The 15,969-nt window shown below is 45.9% G+C and overlaps 2 protein-coding genes across 5 annotated transcripts in view; one reads left to right on the forward strand and one right to left on the reverse strand.

Annotated features, from left to right (window-relative positions):
- The window catches only part of CCDC15 (coiled-coil domain containing 15), a 47,030-nt gene extending 46,806 nt beyond the window's left edge, over positions 1-224 (reverse strand). Inside the window, exon 1 of one of the 2 annotated variants that reach the window (XM_014543425.1) lies at positions 2-224. The gene's annotated coding sequence lies outside the window, so the exon portion shown is untranslated. The other variant, XM_014543426.1, reaches the window with a different exon arrangement.
- A 9,293-nt stretch (positions 225-9,517) lies between these two features.
- The window catches only part of HEPACAM (hepatic and glial cell adhesion molecule), an 8,820-nt gene continuing 2,368 nt past the window's right edge, over positions 9,518-15,969 (forward strand). For 2 of the 3 annotated variants that reach the window (XM_005870914.2, XM_005870915.2), the window contains exons 1-2: positions 9,518-9,919; positions 15,305-15,646. In XM_005870914.2, coding sequence (XP_005870976.1) covers positions 9,835-9,919; positions 15,305-15,646 — 427 coding nt within the window. In that variant the 5' untranslated portion in view covers positions 9,518-9,834. The remainder of the gene's footprint in view (positions 9,920-15,304; positions 15,647-15,969) is intronic. The other variant, XM_005870913.2, reaches the window with a different exon arrangement.

Consider the following 15,969-nt stretch of genomic DNA (forward strand, 5'->3'; position numbering starts at 1 on the left):
GGGCCTGAGGGAGAGTCCAAATAATCCGTATCCGGTTACGGGGAAGACGCTGAATGAGGAGGGGGTCCCAGGACAGAGAGAAGCCTCTTTCTGAGGCCTTGGGGTCCCGCTACCGCTGAGACAGCGCCCGCAACTCGCCAAACTCAAACGCTACCCGGGACGCTAAACGAACCCCCTCCGGTTAACTGCCACTTCCGGTGGGGCGCCCCGCCCCTCAGCCTCTCTGAACCCGCCCCTTCCGGACTACCCGGGGGCGGGCGGATAAGGCGTGAGGGCGGAGTTCGGGCCTAGTCCGTCACTTCCGCTGAGGGGGCGGGACTTGTGAAGGCGCCAGGAACCCGGTGGAAAGGAGTGGGTGCGCGGGGTCGCTGTGTAGTGTTCCCGGCCGCGCGCGTTGGTCTGAAGAAACTGCTGAGCCGTAACCAGTTTGGCTCAGTGGATAGAGCGACGGCCTGCGGACTGAAAGGCCCCAGGTTCGATTCCAGTCAAGGGCATGTACCTTGGTTGCGGGCACATCCCTAGTGGGGAGTGTGCAGGAGGCGGCTGATCGATGTTTCTCTCTCATCCATGTTTCTAACTCTCTATCCCTCTCCCTTCCTCTCTGTAAAAAATCAATAAAATATTTTTTTTTAAAAAAAGAAAGAAACTGCTGACGTGTTGCCGTATCCTACATGGAGACTGTCCCAAAAAGCAGAAAAAAAAAATAAAGTGTGTCCGTGGAGGAGACATGAAGTTTTAGATAGGACGAGCAGAGAAGGCTTCACTGAGATACCCTCCGGCAAAGACTCCAATGCAAAAAGTCTTAAGAGGTAATGGAGCAAGCTACTGTAACCTCCAAGGAAGAGTTTTATAAAAGAACGTTTCAGGTACAGGGAACAGCGAGTACAATCACTCCCAGGTGTTTGGGCCCAGCCTAGCAAGAAGGCTGGTGTGACTGGTGCAGAGTAAGAGAGGGAGAGTTTTGAGATAGAAGCTCAAAAGTTAGGGGTGGGTAATCATACAGATCAGTGGTTCTCAACCTTGGCTGCACATTAGAATCACCTGGGAATCTTTTTAAAATCCTGATTTCTGGGCCTCATCCTCCGGAAATTCTGTTTCTTTGTTATGGGCTGGGGCCACAACATTAGTAACAAAGAAACAGAATTTCCGGAGGATGAGGCCCAGAAATCAGGATTTTAAAAAGATTCCCAGGTGATTCTAATGTGCAGCCAAGGTTGAGAACCATTGATACTAGAGGCCCGGTGCACGGATTCGTGCACTGGTGGGGTCCCTCAGCTTGGCCTGTGGGGATCAGGCCGAAAGGGCTCTCTGACATCCCCGGAGGGGTCCAGATTGGGAGAGGGCACAGATCAGGCCAAGGGGCCTCTACTATGCATATATAAGATATCTCTCTCCCTCTCTCTCTCTGTAACATGCGTTACATGGGGGCCCAAGTGAGGGCCCAAGCGTGAACCTGGGAACAGCAAGGCATCATTGGCTGGAGCACAGCTGGGAACAGAGACTAAGCCAGCTGGACGGGGTCAGAGACGGAACTGGGCTAAGCTTTGGCATGGATTGAACCAATGGTACAGAATTTCTGGACCCTGGCCCTTCTTCTGGGCTTGATGAAAACAAGGCTGGACTTCTTCCACGTGGGATGGATGGAGATAAGACATGATGGACCTAGCGGCAGTCTTTTATTTGTACCCCAACCTTACCACTACACCCTCCCATGCGTCGGTTCCTGGAAATGCTTTTCTTGCTACTTTGTGGAAGGACCCCATTTCCACCAGCAACATTACTAATCTCTGGGACTTGGAGTGCTCTTCACACAGCAGACTAGCTGATTTCCACTTCGGCCCCTCCCTCTTTGAAAAGAGGCGAGAGATGGAGGATGGGAGTGAATCCTTCCCGGACATGGTTGGTGGGAGGACACCATCTGAAAATCCAGGAGAAGGAAAACAATGAAGCCTTTCATGAGTTGGGGGTATTTGTGGCTTCCCCATGATTTTTCACTCTGTTTTTATTTAAGCACTGAAGCTTTAGAAGAACAGGACTCCAGAAATGTTCTCTAGAATGCCCTCACTACAGCTTAAATAGGTCAGCAAACTGGATCTTTCCATCACTTGAAAGCCAATTAATTTCTCCTCTTTGTTCCTCTGGAGAGCTGCTGAATAGGGCACGTTCAGCAACCATGGACACAAGCCTGAGTTCCCCTCAGTTTCCGAGGGGGCTGGAATTCTATTCAGAAATCAAATATTTACTCTCAGCATAAAAGGCTTTGATGTTTTTCAGTTTTCCAGTATGGAAACGGGAGCACCTCCTCTGCCTTACAGAAACGCACCCAGGACCCCATGCCACCCCGCACCCTGATCACATATTTCTCCCAACAAACCCATACCTTTTGAGACATCATCTCTCTGCAGAATGCTCTTCCTCTGAGTGACCACTCACAGTTACAGAAATCTGCAGGCAGCAAAACCAACATTCAGGATGAGGCTATGGGAAGGCTTTGACTCCATCTCCACTTTCTATTTGATGTTTCTCAACAGCAAGCCAGATCGGGGCTACCTAGGAGAACTTCAAAAAAGAAAAAGGAAAGAAAAAAATGCCCTCACGAGGGCCATTCCTCCAGGGCCACAAAAAAACTTGTTTTGTTCCAAAGAGAGCTAGCTAATCTGTCTTTTTTGGTGGCTACTAGAACAGCAAGGCTCTGCCTCCTCAGTACAAAGCCTCACACATTCCTTGTTTCCCAGGCAATGCCACAGCTCTACAAACTCTCTGGCTGGCTTGGCCTCCTGGATCCTCTCTCTCTCTCTCTCTCTCGAACTTATGGTAGGGACCGCTCTAACACCGTTCACATATAGGCTTATGGAACAAAGAATCAAAAATAACTTCAGCTGTAATAGGGGCCACAAGGAGTAGAAAGGCCACCTTCCATCATGTAGCTTAGTCAGAGAGTAAAGGCTACGGGTAAAAGGTTAGACCAAGCCTGAAACACACACACACACACACACACACACACACACACGGAACGTCCCACTGAGGAGTTAGGGAGGTAGTCCAACTCTGACCTATTTAAGCTCTGTTGGTGTTCAAACAGGGTTTCTAATCCAAGTTCTGCCACGTAGTAGCTAGATGACCTTTGCAAGTGACTAAGTTCTTAAATCTTAGCTTTTCCCGTTTGTAAAATGAAGATATAATCTCTACCTAAAAGGAGTATTGGGAGAATTAAATAGGTATAAAGTGCCTGACAGTAAAATGAGGAGTAGCTCACACACACACACACACACACACACACACACACACACACAGAAGTTAGAGGAGGGAAGGTGTGGACAAGATGCCTCCATGTGGGAATCAGCCAGCAGTCTGAGGAATTAGCTTCCCCCCTCCCCTCCGAAGGTGCCCTCAGGCTACATCTGATGGTGACTAAATAGCCCAATTCCCTGGCCGCTTGGATGGGATAACTCTGAGGCATAGTCTTCATTATCTCCCAGAGTTCCCTGAAAGGATTAAGCTGTTGCTGCCCATGATGCTCATTTGATTGATATGTAGCCTTTATTGGTTTCCTTCCCTTCCATGTCTCATTTCCCCAATATACTACCTGGTTTACTAGGATCACCTTTTAAATAAACTAACTTCTTATCTCAGGGTCTGCCTCTGGAGGAACCCAAACTAAGGTACCAATATTCAAATTGCCAAAGTCCTAGGTCAGGACAATCTTTGACTCCCAACTCGTGCTTTCTCAGTATATAATATCTCTCTCTCTCTCTCTCTCTCTCTCTCTCTCTCTCTCTCTCTCTCTCCTGTATTAGTTTTCTTTTCTTTTTTTATTTATTGTTCATCTTTAATACCGATTTAACTGGATGTCGTGTATTTTTTTTAAAATATGTTTTTATTGATTTAAGAGAGGAAGAGAGAGAGAGAGAGATCAATGATGAAGGTCCTGTACTCCCCACATTGGGGACCGAGCCCACAACCACGGTAATGAAACCATGACCTCCTGGTTCGTAGGTCAAAGCTCAACCACTGAGCCACACCAGCCAGGCTCTCCTCTATTAGTTTTCTATGCTGCATAACAAATTGCCACAAATTAAGCATCTTGAACGGACATGCATTTATTATCTTACAGTTTCTGTGGGTCAGGAGTACAGGCACAGCTTAGTGGGTCTTCTGCTCAAGGTTTCAAAAGACCTCAGTGAAGGTGTTGGCTGGTGGGCATTCCTTTCTGGAGCTTGGGGTCCTCTTTCAAGCTCACTTGGTTGTTAGAAGAATTCACTTTCTTGTGATTGTGGGAGTGAGGTCCCTATTATCTTGCCAGCTGTTGGCTAAGGGTTGCTCTCAGCAACCAGGCTGCCAGCCATTGCTTGCCATGTGGCCCTTTCATACCATGGCAGTTATTTTATTAACTGAACAATCTCTCTCACCTCTCTCTCTCTCTCTCTCTCTCGTCTGCTAAGTCTGGGTCTTACATCATATCACCTAATCAAGGGAGTAGCTATCCTATCATCTTAGCTATATTCGATCAGCTAGAAACAAGCACACATACTGCATTTGTGTGTACTGAACTTTTCAGAAGATGGAAGAGGAAGGGTTTTTAGTGTAGCAATGCTGCCAAGCTGTTCACCTTTTTAGTGTAGCAGGGCTGCCAAGCTGTTCAGGTTTCTTCAGCTCCCCACCAAGTTGCTCTCTCATTCCCTCTCCCCTTCTTCATTTCTCTCCCCTAATCTTTCCCCATCACCAAAGTCCTGTTTATTTCTAATGCACAGTGGTTTATCTTTTTGTTCCTTGACTACTTGTGTTTTACCTTCCACTTCATATGGCATACCTACATATTTTTCTTGCTAAAGACAGTTCCCTCTGTTTGAACAAGAGGGATTTGGGTGTCATTTTTGGAAGATTTTTTCCATTCTGCTATGAAAAATTATTTACAATTTAGTGAAGGAGGCACAGATATGACTCAATAGCAGGAAGTGAATGAAGAAAAGGTGGGGGGGGGATGCTAAATATAAAAATCCCCACTGATGTTATGCCATTAGTAAGGCCAAAACCTCTCGAGTAATGTCAGTGCCAGAACATTCTTCCTGGAGCCTGGGAACAAAGGAACAGGCCAAGTGGGTGGGGACATCCTGAAATCTAACGGTAGAGGGTGTGGAGAAAAGGGAACCCTTGTGCACTTGCACTGTTGGTGGGAATGCAGATGGGTGCAGCCACTGGGGAACGCAGTACAAAGATACTTCAAAAAATTAAAAACGGAACTGCCTTATGACCCAGCACTTTCACTTCTGAGAATTTGTCCGAATAAACCTGAACCACTAATTCGAAAAAAATATATGCATCCCCGTGTTCATTGCAGCATTATTTACAATAGCCAAGATTTGGAAGCAGCCTAATTGTCCATCAGTAGATGAGTGGATAAAACAGCTATAGTACATTTACACAATGGAATACCACTCAGTCATAAAAAGGAAGAAAATTTTACCCTTTGCGACAACCTGGATGGACCCGGAGAATATGATGCTAAGTGAAATAAGACAGAGAAAGACAAGTTCCATATCATTTCATTCATATGTGGAATCTAATGAACAAACTGAACTAACAAGCAAAATAGAGACAGATTCATACATAGAGAGCAGGCAGACAGCTCTTGGGGGAGGTGGATGTTGGGGGAGGTGAAAGTATTGAGCAAAAAAAGAAAAAAAAAGGAAACTCATGTACACAGACAACAGTGTGGGGGAGGGGAGTGGGTGGAGGTAGAAGAGGGTATAGGGGGGATAAATGGAAAATAAAATAAAATTGGTCATTATTTACATATCGTGTGTGTGTGTGTGTGTGTGTGTGTGTGTGTGTGTGTGTGTCGGGGCTCCATTCTGAGCTTCAGGAACACATCTGAGTGCTCAGCACAGAGGTCTGAGTTCAGCAGGCCAGGGCTGCCATGGGTGCAGGGATGAGGAGTCAGGATCCCAGAGCCCCAGAGGAGGTGCCAAATAGGAGTGTGCAACTCTGTGCAGCAGAAGGGCCAGGAGGACCGACCGGCCTGTGCTGCTCAGAAGAGGACAATGCCCTTGAAAATGCATCTGTTGAAATGCTCAGAGGAGGAAGGGGCATGGCCTTGGCTAAGCAAGGCCATTACCGCTGTCAGTCAAGCATCTGTCCACACCATTGTTTCAGCAGCCACATTATACAGAATTCAAAACCAGGCCCTGCGAGGAGACCTGTAAGAGTGGAGAGTTACCGTTTCTCCCCCAGGGAATTTCCCAGGATAATGAGGAGATGGCGGCAGTAACCACATTTTCTGATTCAAAAGTCAGACAGGCAGACTGACAAGTATAAATATACTTTTGAAGTTAAGAACGGTAATGTTTATAATCAGGATGTCAAAAAAAAAGAACACACAGCCCACATCGTCAACAATTATATGGGACAGACATCCAGGAAAAAAAAAAAAAAAAACAGAACACATGGAAAGATAAAACAAGATAAGCAAGGACAGCTGAGGTCAATGTTACGTGTTATGTGTGAGAACAAGTTGGCTTGACTGTTGACTTACGTCTCTGTAACCCAATTGCCTACAGCCTATTGGATCAATGGCCCCCTCAAAGGGAATTCGTTACTTCTGGGAATTCACAAAGGGGTGTCTCGTGTCTTCACAAAGTGGTCTGTCATCGGCAGTCATTATTTGGTGCCCTCCCCCCTGCTCTCACTCCTCTGTCCCAGTTCCCTCTCACAGTTGTTCTTTATTCTCTCCATTTATATCCGTAAAGGACATCTATCCATGTTCTTTATTTTTGAGAAACTCCCTCGAGTTCTCGTCCATTCAATATTCAGTAACTCTACTGAGCACCTACTATGTTTCCTGCCCCTGGTCTGTCATCGGCAGTCATTATTTGTTGCCCTCCCTTCTCTCACTCCTCTATTCCTCTCACAGTTGTTCTTTATTCTCTCCATTTATATCTGTGAAGGACATCTATCCATGTTCTTTATTCTTGAGAAACTCCCTCGAGTTCTCGTCCATTCAATAGTCAGTAACTCTACTGAGCACCTACTATGTTTCCTGCCCTGCATGAGGCAGTAGGGCTACAGAGACCAGTGGGACACAGTCTTTCAATCGAAGAGCTCTCTACTCACTAGGAGAGAAAGCACATAAGAAGACGATATGAACTTCCATAGGTCTACTCATCTTAAAAAGACCTGAAAGAGGACTGCAGAATGGGTCCTGCTACACTCAGACGTGCAAAGGAACTGTAGTACCTTTGTGCCTTTGCAACTGCTCTGATCTTCCCATGAGCTTCCCACCCCCAGGGCAGCAAAGGAAACTAAATGTTCATCCATCCTGAGAAGCTCAGTTTGACCAACCACTTTAACATCCTCTGAAGGAAGCTAAGTCTCTGCTTGGATAACTCTGGCAATTGCTTAATCCGTGATTCACTTCCTCCCCAACCCAGCTCCTGTCTAAGAAGGGTGGGGGTAGTATAGGTGAGGTGGCTCCGGTGACCTTATAGCAACAGAAGGAGACAGTGCATGGACTTATGTAGACTCAGGATTCCCACTGGTCTCTGATGAACTATATGTATGACTCCCACCAGGGCAGCTGGTGGCCCCAGTCATTGCCTGCATAGTGTGGCCCTTTTGCTCCAAGTCAGCCCTCTGTAGGTTCTTCACCCTCTCAGTATCTCCGGGTCTTCTCAAGGGAGCTTGTGGGCACTTTGAAGCATTTACACATTCTGCGTGGGTATAAGCCGAAAGTTCATTTCTAGGGCAGGGAAAGGGGGGATGTTGAGACTTTACATCCCTCTTCAGTCTTCCTCTGTCACATTAAAAAAAAAAATTTATATATGTATATATATATAATTTCAGAGAGAGAGAGAGAGATAGAAACATCAATGATGAGAGAGAATCACCAATTGGCTACCTCCTGCATGCACCCCACTGGGTATTGATCCTGCAACCCTAGCATGTGTCCTGATGGGGAATCGAATCATGACCTCCTGGTTCATAGATCGAACGCTCATCCACTGAGCCACACCAGCTGGGCTCCTCTGTCACATTTTTCTTTCCACGGTCTTCAGGCTAAAAAAGGCAGACCTCAGACTATTTCCTGAACATCATATACTCTTTGTACCCTCAGACAATAAGCCTTAAGGCCTGGCCTTCACAGACAAAAGAGGCCATTTGTCTATAGTCCTGTAGAAGAACTCTGTTATCCAGTCCACAGGCTGTTGTTCTATGATATTTCAAGGGGGTAGATAAAAGAAATTAAAATATCCTTTTGTCCCTTACAGAGTTTGGCTTTCAAGCCTTTCGTCTTGCTACTGCCTCTAAAAGACTATGTCAGAAGCTGAATGTTGACTTTCTCTTTTCCATTTCATACCTGCTGAAACAACAATAACTCTTTCAGAGACGGACAGGTGCCTTGAGCTGTCTAGGGAAAAGTTAAAGACACAAAAATACAGACGGAAAAAATCTTATTTATATAAATCAGAATGATTTTTGGAGTTCCTTTGTGAAGTTCAAAGCCAATGCTTCCCAACTCTTCTCCCCATCCTTTGACTCATTGGACTACACAATGGGTTTTTCGCTCTAGAAACTTGGTGGACTCGAGCTTTCTCCAGGATGTAAAAAGAATATTTTGAGAGGCAACTATTGCAAAACTAAGACAGTGTTAGAGATTACCAAGAGGGGAGCTGTAAACTTTGGTCTCATCATGATATAAAGATTCCTTACAGGAATGAAAGAGAAGAAGAAGAAGAAGAAAGAGGAGGAGAAAGCAGAGGAGAAGTTCTTTTTTTAAAGTTTAAAATATCTTTGTAACAAAGAATTTCCTAGGCATTCTACTGTACCATACTTCATCAATTCCTCCTAACAATTCCTACAAGGAAGCTACTGTTTCCCCATTTCACAGATGTGAAATTGAGGGTTAACAAAGTTGTGAGCCAGCTTTCAAGACTGCACAGTTAGTGAGCATACATTCTACTGACAGCCCTCATGAGAATGGTGGACATAGCGATGAGGGGGCAGGGGAGCTAGAGGGACTCTCCTCCTCAAAGCCTGGAGACAAGAAAAGGCCACCAGACTGAGAAGCCGGTGACAGAACCCCAGGATGCTGGCTGTTAGGGTGTCACCTTTGCCCTCGCTCTGACATGTTGGAGAAAATTAGCTAAAGGCAGAGGAATAAACAGAGTGGCTTCTGGAAAGAGGCCCTCAGTATCTACGTGATTCTATGATAGGACAGAGAACCCCAACTAGGACCCGACAGGTATGAAAATAATCGAATTCAGGCCGTGTTCCAATCTCCTTCCTTTGGGATGGAACAGGGGTTTCCATTTTTTCAGCAGTTCTCTGGAGTCTCTCATTCCCCAGCCTTTGAAAAGCTCCTATCCCTCCCTCTTCAAAATGTATTGGAGGCCTACCCCTGGCATACACCTGCCTTCTCAGGAACAAGGAGCATGAGGTGGAGACAGGATGGATTGGGACACAAGTCCAATTTAGGGTGTGTCCCAGTTCAGTCCCTATTGAGCCCAAATCCTCATCTGCCCCTCATAGTGGTTCTCAGCACAGCCAGGGAAGAATTGATGGCCCCCCGGGACCCATTTGATTGGCACCCCCTCTGAAGATGATCTCCTAAGCAAACACCCCCTTCTAAACTGGGGATGTAGGGCTTTGAAACTAGAAAATGCCAGGTCTGAAAGAGAAGAAAGAACAAGTCCGGCAACACACAGAGCTCTGTGTATTCAGAGAGAAGTTGGCAGGATTGTGCTCGGGCAGAGAAACTCCGAGTGGTACAAAGGGACGTGCCCAGAGTGAAGAAATCATGCTAATTGTCTGCGCCGAAGCTGGAGAACGCCACCCAAAATGAAGAGAGAAAGGGGAGCCCTGTCCAGAGCCTTCAGTGCCCTGCGCCTCACTCCTTTTGTCTACCTTCTTCTGATCCAGACAGGTAGGAGACCAGAAGGGTAAGAAAGCATTTGGAGAAGAGACTGGGGCTTTCAAAGGTGAAGGAGGGGAGAGTGGAGGGCCAGCATTGCCTTTAGGGTGGGAGGAGGGGAGAGAGCTCAGCTGCGTGGGAAGCATCTCAGTGAATTCAGGCATTAGTGTTGAATGTATTTCTTCATTCTGCACGGCCCCTGCCCCCTCCCCCAAAAGGCTGCATGACTTCGGAGCTCCCACGGCATTCAGGGCATGAGATGAAGGGCAATGAGCCATTTTTATAGGATGACTTGTTGGTACGGGCCAGTTCGGCATTCTTTGCAAGGATTATGGTGAGGCTTGGAGGGGTGGGGGAATCTTGGTTTTGTGCTTCCCCAACCTCCTGCCCCCACTTCTCTGAGTGTAAAACAGCAAGAGATAGAAGAAGCTTTGGCGATAACGAGCATCCTGATTTTGGAGAGTAACACCAAACTACCCATAACTCACCGTACACCGTAGACACCTGTCTCTTATTTCACCCCCTACCAACTATTTGGAGAATTGATCTTATTTTAAGTATATTTGTTTATGTCCCCACACACTGTTCCAGAAAGCTTAGGAATTCACAATTTAGTTGGGCAAACAGATGCAGAGATCATTTTAATAAAACACAGAAACTATTTTGAGTCAGATATGCAGAGGATGCCTGGAGCAGAGAGAAGTCACCTACCATACCAGGAAACGGGTGCTGGTGGTGCAGGGTGGGGTTGGGGGAATATCAGGGGAGGTCACCTGAGAATGTCTGCACTAAATTTTAAAGGATCAGATAAAATAGGTAGGTGTGGGCGTGGGCATTAGAGTTGGGGAAATAGGCAAAGGTCAACAGCTTGAAATGGCATCCTGTGTTTAGGAGCAGCCCAGCTGTTCTCCACTGCTGGAGAGGAAAGTGTGAATCAGTTAGGCAAGAGCCTGGTGAACTACACTAAGTAAACCAGAATATTCTGTAAACAGTGGAGTGGAGAAAGCATTGAAAGGTTTTAATCTGGGGGCTGGGAGGGCCAGACGTGTGTTGGGATAGCTCACTCTGTAGTGAGGCATCGGAGGGGAACTGGAGACAAACAAGATAGGAAAGGGCACCTGTATGCATTTCCTAGGGCTGCTATAGCAAAGAACCACAAACTGGGTGGCCTAGAAAACAGAAATTTATTGTCTCACAGTTTTGGAGGCTAATAGTTTGAGATCAACGTGTCGGCAAAACTCAGCTGATGGAGATAGAAAAGGATCTGTTTTAGGCCTCTCTGCTTCTAGTAATTCCTTGGCTTATGGCAGCATAACGTCAGTATTTACACGATATTCTCCCTGTGGGTGTGTCTGTGTCCAAATTTCCCCTTTTTATAAGGACGAGAGTCATATTGGATTCGAGGTCCATCTTCACCTTAGCTTATTACCTCCACAATGACCCCATTGCCAAAGAAAGCCACATTCTGAGGTACTGGGATTAGGACTTCAACATATGAATTTTAGGGGACACAATTCAATTCATAAAAGGCTACTGCAGTAGTTCATGAGAGAAACAGCATGGGCTGGAATTAGAATAAAGACAGAGGGAATGAGGAATGTTGAGATAATATTTTGGAGGGAAAGTCGGGACTTAGTGATTGATAAGAAGTGGGAGGGTCCAGAGAGGGAGGCATGGGTTCTGTGTGAAACCTTAAACAAAAATTGTGGGGATATGATCATTACTGTTGTCCATGTTAAGGTTGAAATACCTATGACACATCTGTGGGGAAATGTTGAATAGCCTAAACCTGGGGGGCAGGGAGGCCAGGGCTGACGAGAGGTATTTGGAAGCTGTCAGCCCATAGGTAAGATTTAAAACAAAGAATGGATAATAGCACTTAGGATGAGAAAATAGACTGAAAATGGAACATTGAGTAACCCCAAGATTTGTAGGGGAAAAAATCCCACTGGGGAGACCAAGAAGGAACAGTCACAGGGACAGAAGGAAAACTAGAAGACTGTGTGTGCAGAAAGTCCAGGGAGTTGAGAGTTTTCTAGAGAACCAACATCAAATGTATCGAAGAGGTCCAGTACAATAAGTACCTAAAAGAGTCCGTTAGATATGCATTTAAGAGGTTACTATTGGCCTTACTGAGCAGAGTCTCAGTGGAAATGACAATGACTTGAGGAAATGAGATTTTGGGAATTGGGAATACAAAGTGCATATAAAATATACAAATCAGAGATGTCCCTAACTCCTTCAGGCCATCATATGGTAAGGAAAAAAATTACAGAAATATATTGTTAGACAATGTGACTGGGCAAAAACAAAAGGTGGCAAAGGGTCTAAAGCAGGGGTCCTCAAACTTATTAAACAGGGGGCCAGTTCACTGTCCCTCAGACCGTTGGAAGGCCGGACTATAGTTTAAAAAAAAACTATGAACAAATTCCTATGCACACTGCACATATCTTATTTTGAAGTAAAAAAAACAAATGTTTTTGGCGGGCCGCATGTTGGGGCCGGGCCATAGTTTGAGGACCCCTGGTCTAAAGTGTGGGAGAATTAATAAATATAACAAAAAATTCTAAATATAAACTATGCTAATAAGATATTAGTTATGACCTATGACAGGTAAGAAATCAGTGCAGGGTCAGGCCATTGTACTGCTGTGATCTGAGAGCAATAAAGAGCTGACATTCTATAAGAAATTTCTGCCATCTTCAATATATCAATTAGGAAAATGCCAACTTCTTTGACAAATAAATTCCAAAATTTAAGTTACTGGTGTTAACCATATAGTGGTATGGTGAAGTTCCAGCTAGGCCTGGGATGAGGAAGGACTCTGCTCCATGAAGTTTTTCAGGGACAAAGATGATGGAGCTCTGTCAACTTTGACATGTGTTTCCAATGGTCACCCTGAGATTTATCTCCATTTCTTCTAGGTAGAAAAAAATTTAAATGGGTGTGGGGGGTCCTAAGCCAGCGTATAGAGGGTACCTATCACTTTCACTAGTTCATCACCTAGAACGCAGTCACCTGGCCAAACCTAACATCAAGGGAGGCTGGAAAATATAGTTTTTAAGATTGGCACTAAAAGGGGAGCTTGGACCATGTCACCCAAGCTCCCAAAGATTTACCTTAATCCCTTGTGTTTATGGCAGCAACCACCAAGCCAGGCTCAGATAAGTAACACTCAATATTTAATGCTCTGTCCCTAATATGGATTAATAAAATTTTCCAACTCATGGAACATGCAACTAAGGCTTTCCTAGAGGCCGGGACAGTATTTTACAGACATAAACACAGCATGCCACAAATCTAGATAATCTGATTTGCAAGATTTTACCCTTTGGGATCTTATAACTATTCCATCCTCTTCTATGGACCCAAGAAGAAGTCCCTTGCCTGGGTTCCATCCTTTTAGCCCTAAAATCCCCTTCACATGGTAATTGGAAACTTTTGCAAAGCAAAATTAGCACATAAAAATGAGTAGATGGTGGTGTCTTTAAAGGAAGAGGCTATTAAGGGAATCCGAGGCTATTGGCAGATACATTCTTGTGCTTTACAGCTTGACATTGCTTGGTGTCACAGGAGGTCAAAATCCTACTTGATGAAGTCACCTACCTGACCCAGTGTGGCACTGTTTAAGTTGATCAGTCAATTTCCTTTTGTTCAGCCTTGGGTGGGAACAGACACTTCCTACATAACGATGCCTCAGAGACTAGAGGACAGTAATTAAGTTAATCACTTCTCAAGGTTGAATAGTCCTAGTCCCTTTTATTTCTACTGTGGATCACAATTGTTAGCCACTTCCTCGTTTCTGTGTCCTGCTTTGGCTCCTGTCCCAGTTCTCTGTGTCCCTTGAAAGTTGTGGAACCCTGAGCTTAATACAGACTCCAGTTTTGGCAAGAATTTTGGGAAACCAGTGTTTCCTTGGCAAAATGCTCTCTTTGTCAGCTTCTGAGAAAGACTGCTCCATTCACTTCTGAACACCCATACATACCCCTGTGAGACATGGCGGGAGGAAGACTCCCACCTAGAGGAGAGTAAGGCCTAGGATAGTGGTCGGCAAACTCATTAGTCAACAGAGCCAAATATCAACAGTACAACGATTGAAATTTCTTTTGAGAGCCAAATTTTTTAAACTTAAACTATATAGGTAGGTACATTGTTATTCACTTAATTAGGGTACTCCTAAGGCTTAGGAAGAGCCACACTCAAGGGGCCAAAGAGCCACATGTGGCTCGCGAGCCGCAGTTTGCCGACCACGGGCCTAGGGCAATCCATATGCTATAGCTTCTCAGTGTTTTCATCCTGAGGAACCAGGTTTAATTGGCAGAAAGAGCAGGTGGAACCCGATCTTACAAGGCCTTCTGATCCCAAACTTTTTGTTTTACTCATCCTAAATCCCTCTTCTAAAGGGAATACAAATTGGGCTGGAGTTTGGGTGAATTTCCAAAATCATCTACCCCATTGCAGGGCTGTTTTGCACTGGGTAGGCCTAGTAAGATGCTACGTGCAGCTGGGGCAAGGATAGGAGAGGCTCTTGGTCTAACTGGAAGGTGGCCCAGTTGTCTTCAGACGCCTAAACTTCCCCTTTAGTGCACCATCATGTGGCATACTCCTTTCTTTGTGAATCTGTGTCCCCATGCTTTCTCCATCACCCAACCCCACCTCACTCTCCCAATTTTCAATCAAGAAAACCTGACATGCTGAAACCGGTTTGGCTCAGTGGATAGAGCGTCGGCCTGCGGACTGAAAGGTCCCGGGTTCGATTCCGGTCAAGGGCATGTACCTGGGTTGCGGGCACATCCCCAGTAGGAGATGTGCAGGAGGCAGCTAATCGATGTTTCTCTCTCATCGATATTTCTAACTCTCTATCTCTCTCCCTTCCTCTCTGTAAAAAAATCAATAAAATATATTTTCCTGACAAATTCACCCTAAGATCTAATGACTTATAAGCTACAGGGGATAAAAGATGTTTGTCTGTTTTGCTCAATGACATATAATTCACCCTAAGGTCTAATGACTTATAAGCTACAGAGGATAAAAGATGTTTGTCTGTTTTGCTCAATGACATATCCCAAGGATACAGAACAGTGCCTGGCACATGGTAAGTGCTCAATAAATATTTCTATAAGTGGTGTGGGTGAGCTGGACTCTTCCAGAGGAAAACTACCAGAGGCAGAGGGCCAGACGGAAGAAGAGTGAAGGGCAATGGGATGGGTGTGAGGGATGATGAAGGAGCAGAGGGGCCCAGAGCTACAGGGGGAGAAGAGAAGGCACCAGAGAGTAAGAAGGAAGGACACCCGTGAAGGGCAAAGAATGAATGGAGAGACTTGAAGAGATCAGAGGAATTAAAGGTGGGAGCCAAGGGGCTGATGCCGCCCTCTCCCCATGGGCCTCTGCTCATAGGGCCCCTGCAGGGGGTGAACATCACCAGCCAGGTCCGCCTGATCCATGGCACGGTGGGGAAGTCCGCACTGCTCTCCGTGCAGTACAGCAGCACCAGCAGCGACAAGCCCGTGGTGAAGTGGCAGCTGAAGCGGGACAAGCCAGTGACCGTGGTGCAGTCCATTGGCACAGAGGTCATTGGCAACCTGCGCGCTGACTATCGAGACCGCATCCGCCTCTTTGAAAATGGCTCCCTGCTTCTCAGCGACCTGCAGCTCACCGATGAGGGCACCTATGAGGTGGAGATCTCCATCACGGATGACACCTTCACCGGGGAGAAGACCATCAACCTCACTGTGGACGGTAAAGCACTCTGGCAGGGAAGGAGGTGGGCTGGGCCTGAGACTGGGGCAGGGTCTGTTAGGCCCTGGAACACCAACACAAAAGCCACTTGGGAGTTGAGAGGAAGCCAGTTGGACATTAGCAGTTAGCAGACAGGCTACAGTAAACAGGTAAAGAGTGCTTACTCTATTTCAGAAACTATTTTCAGTGCTTTGCCTAGATTGACTCTTAATGCTCACAATAATCTAGGGATAGTAAATATCATTATCCTCATTTGCAGAAGAGGAAACTGAGGCACAAAAAGGTTGAGTATGCCGAAACCGGTTTGGCTCAGTGGATAGAGC

The sequence above is a fragment of the Myotis brandtii genome, unplaced genomic scaffold (genome assembly GCF_000412655.1).
Source record: "Myotis brandtii unplaced genomic scaffold, ASM41265v1 scaffold325, whole genome shotgun sequence".
NCBI lineage: Eukaryota > Metazoa > Chordata > Mammalia > Chiroptera > Vespertilionidae > Myotis > Myotis brandtii.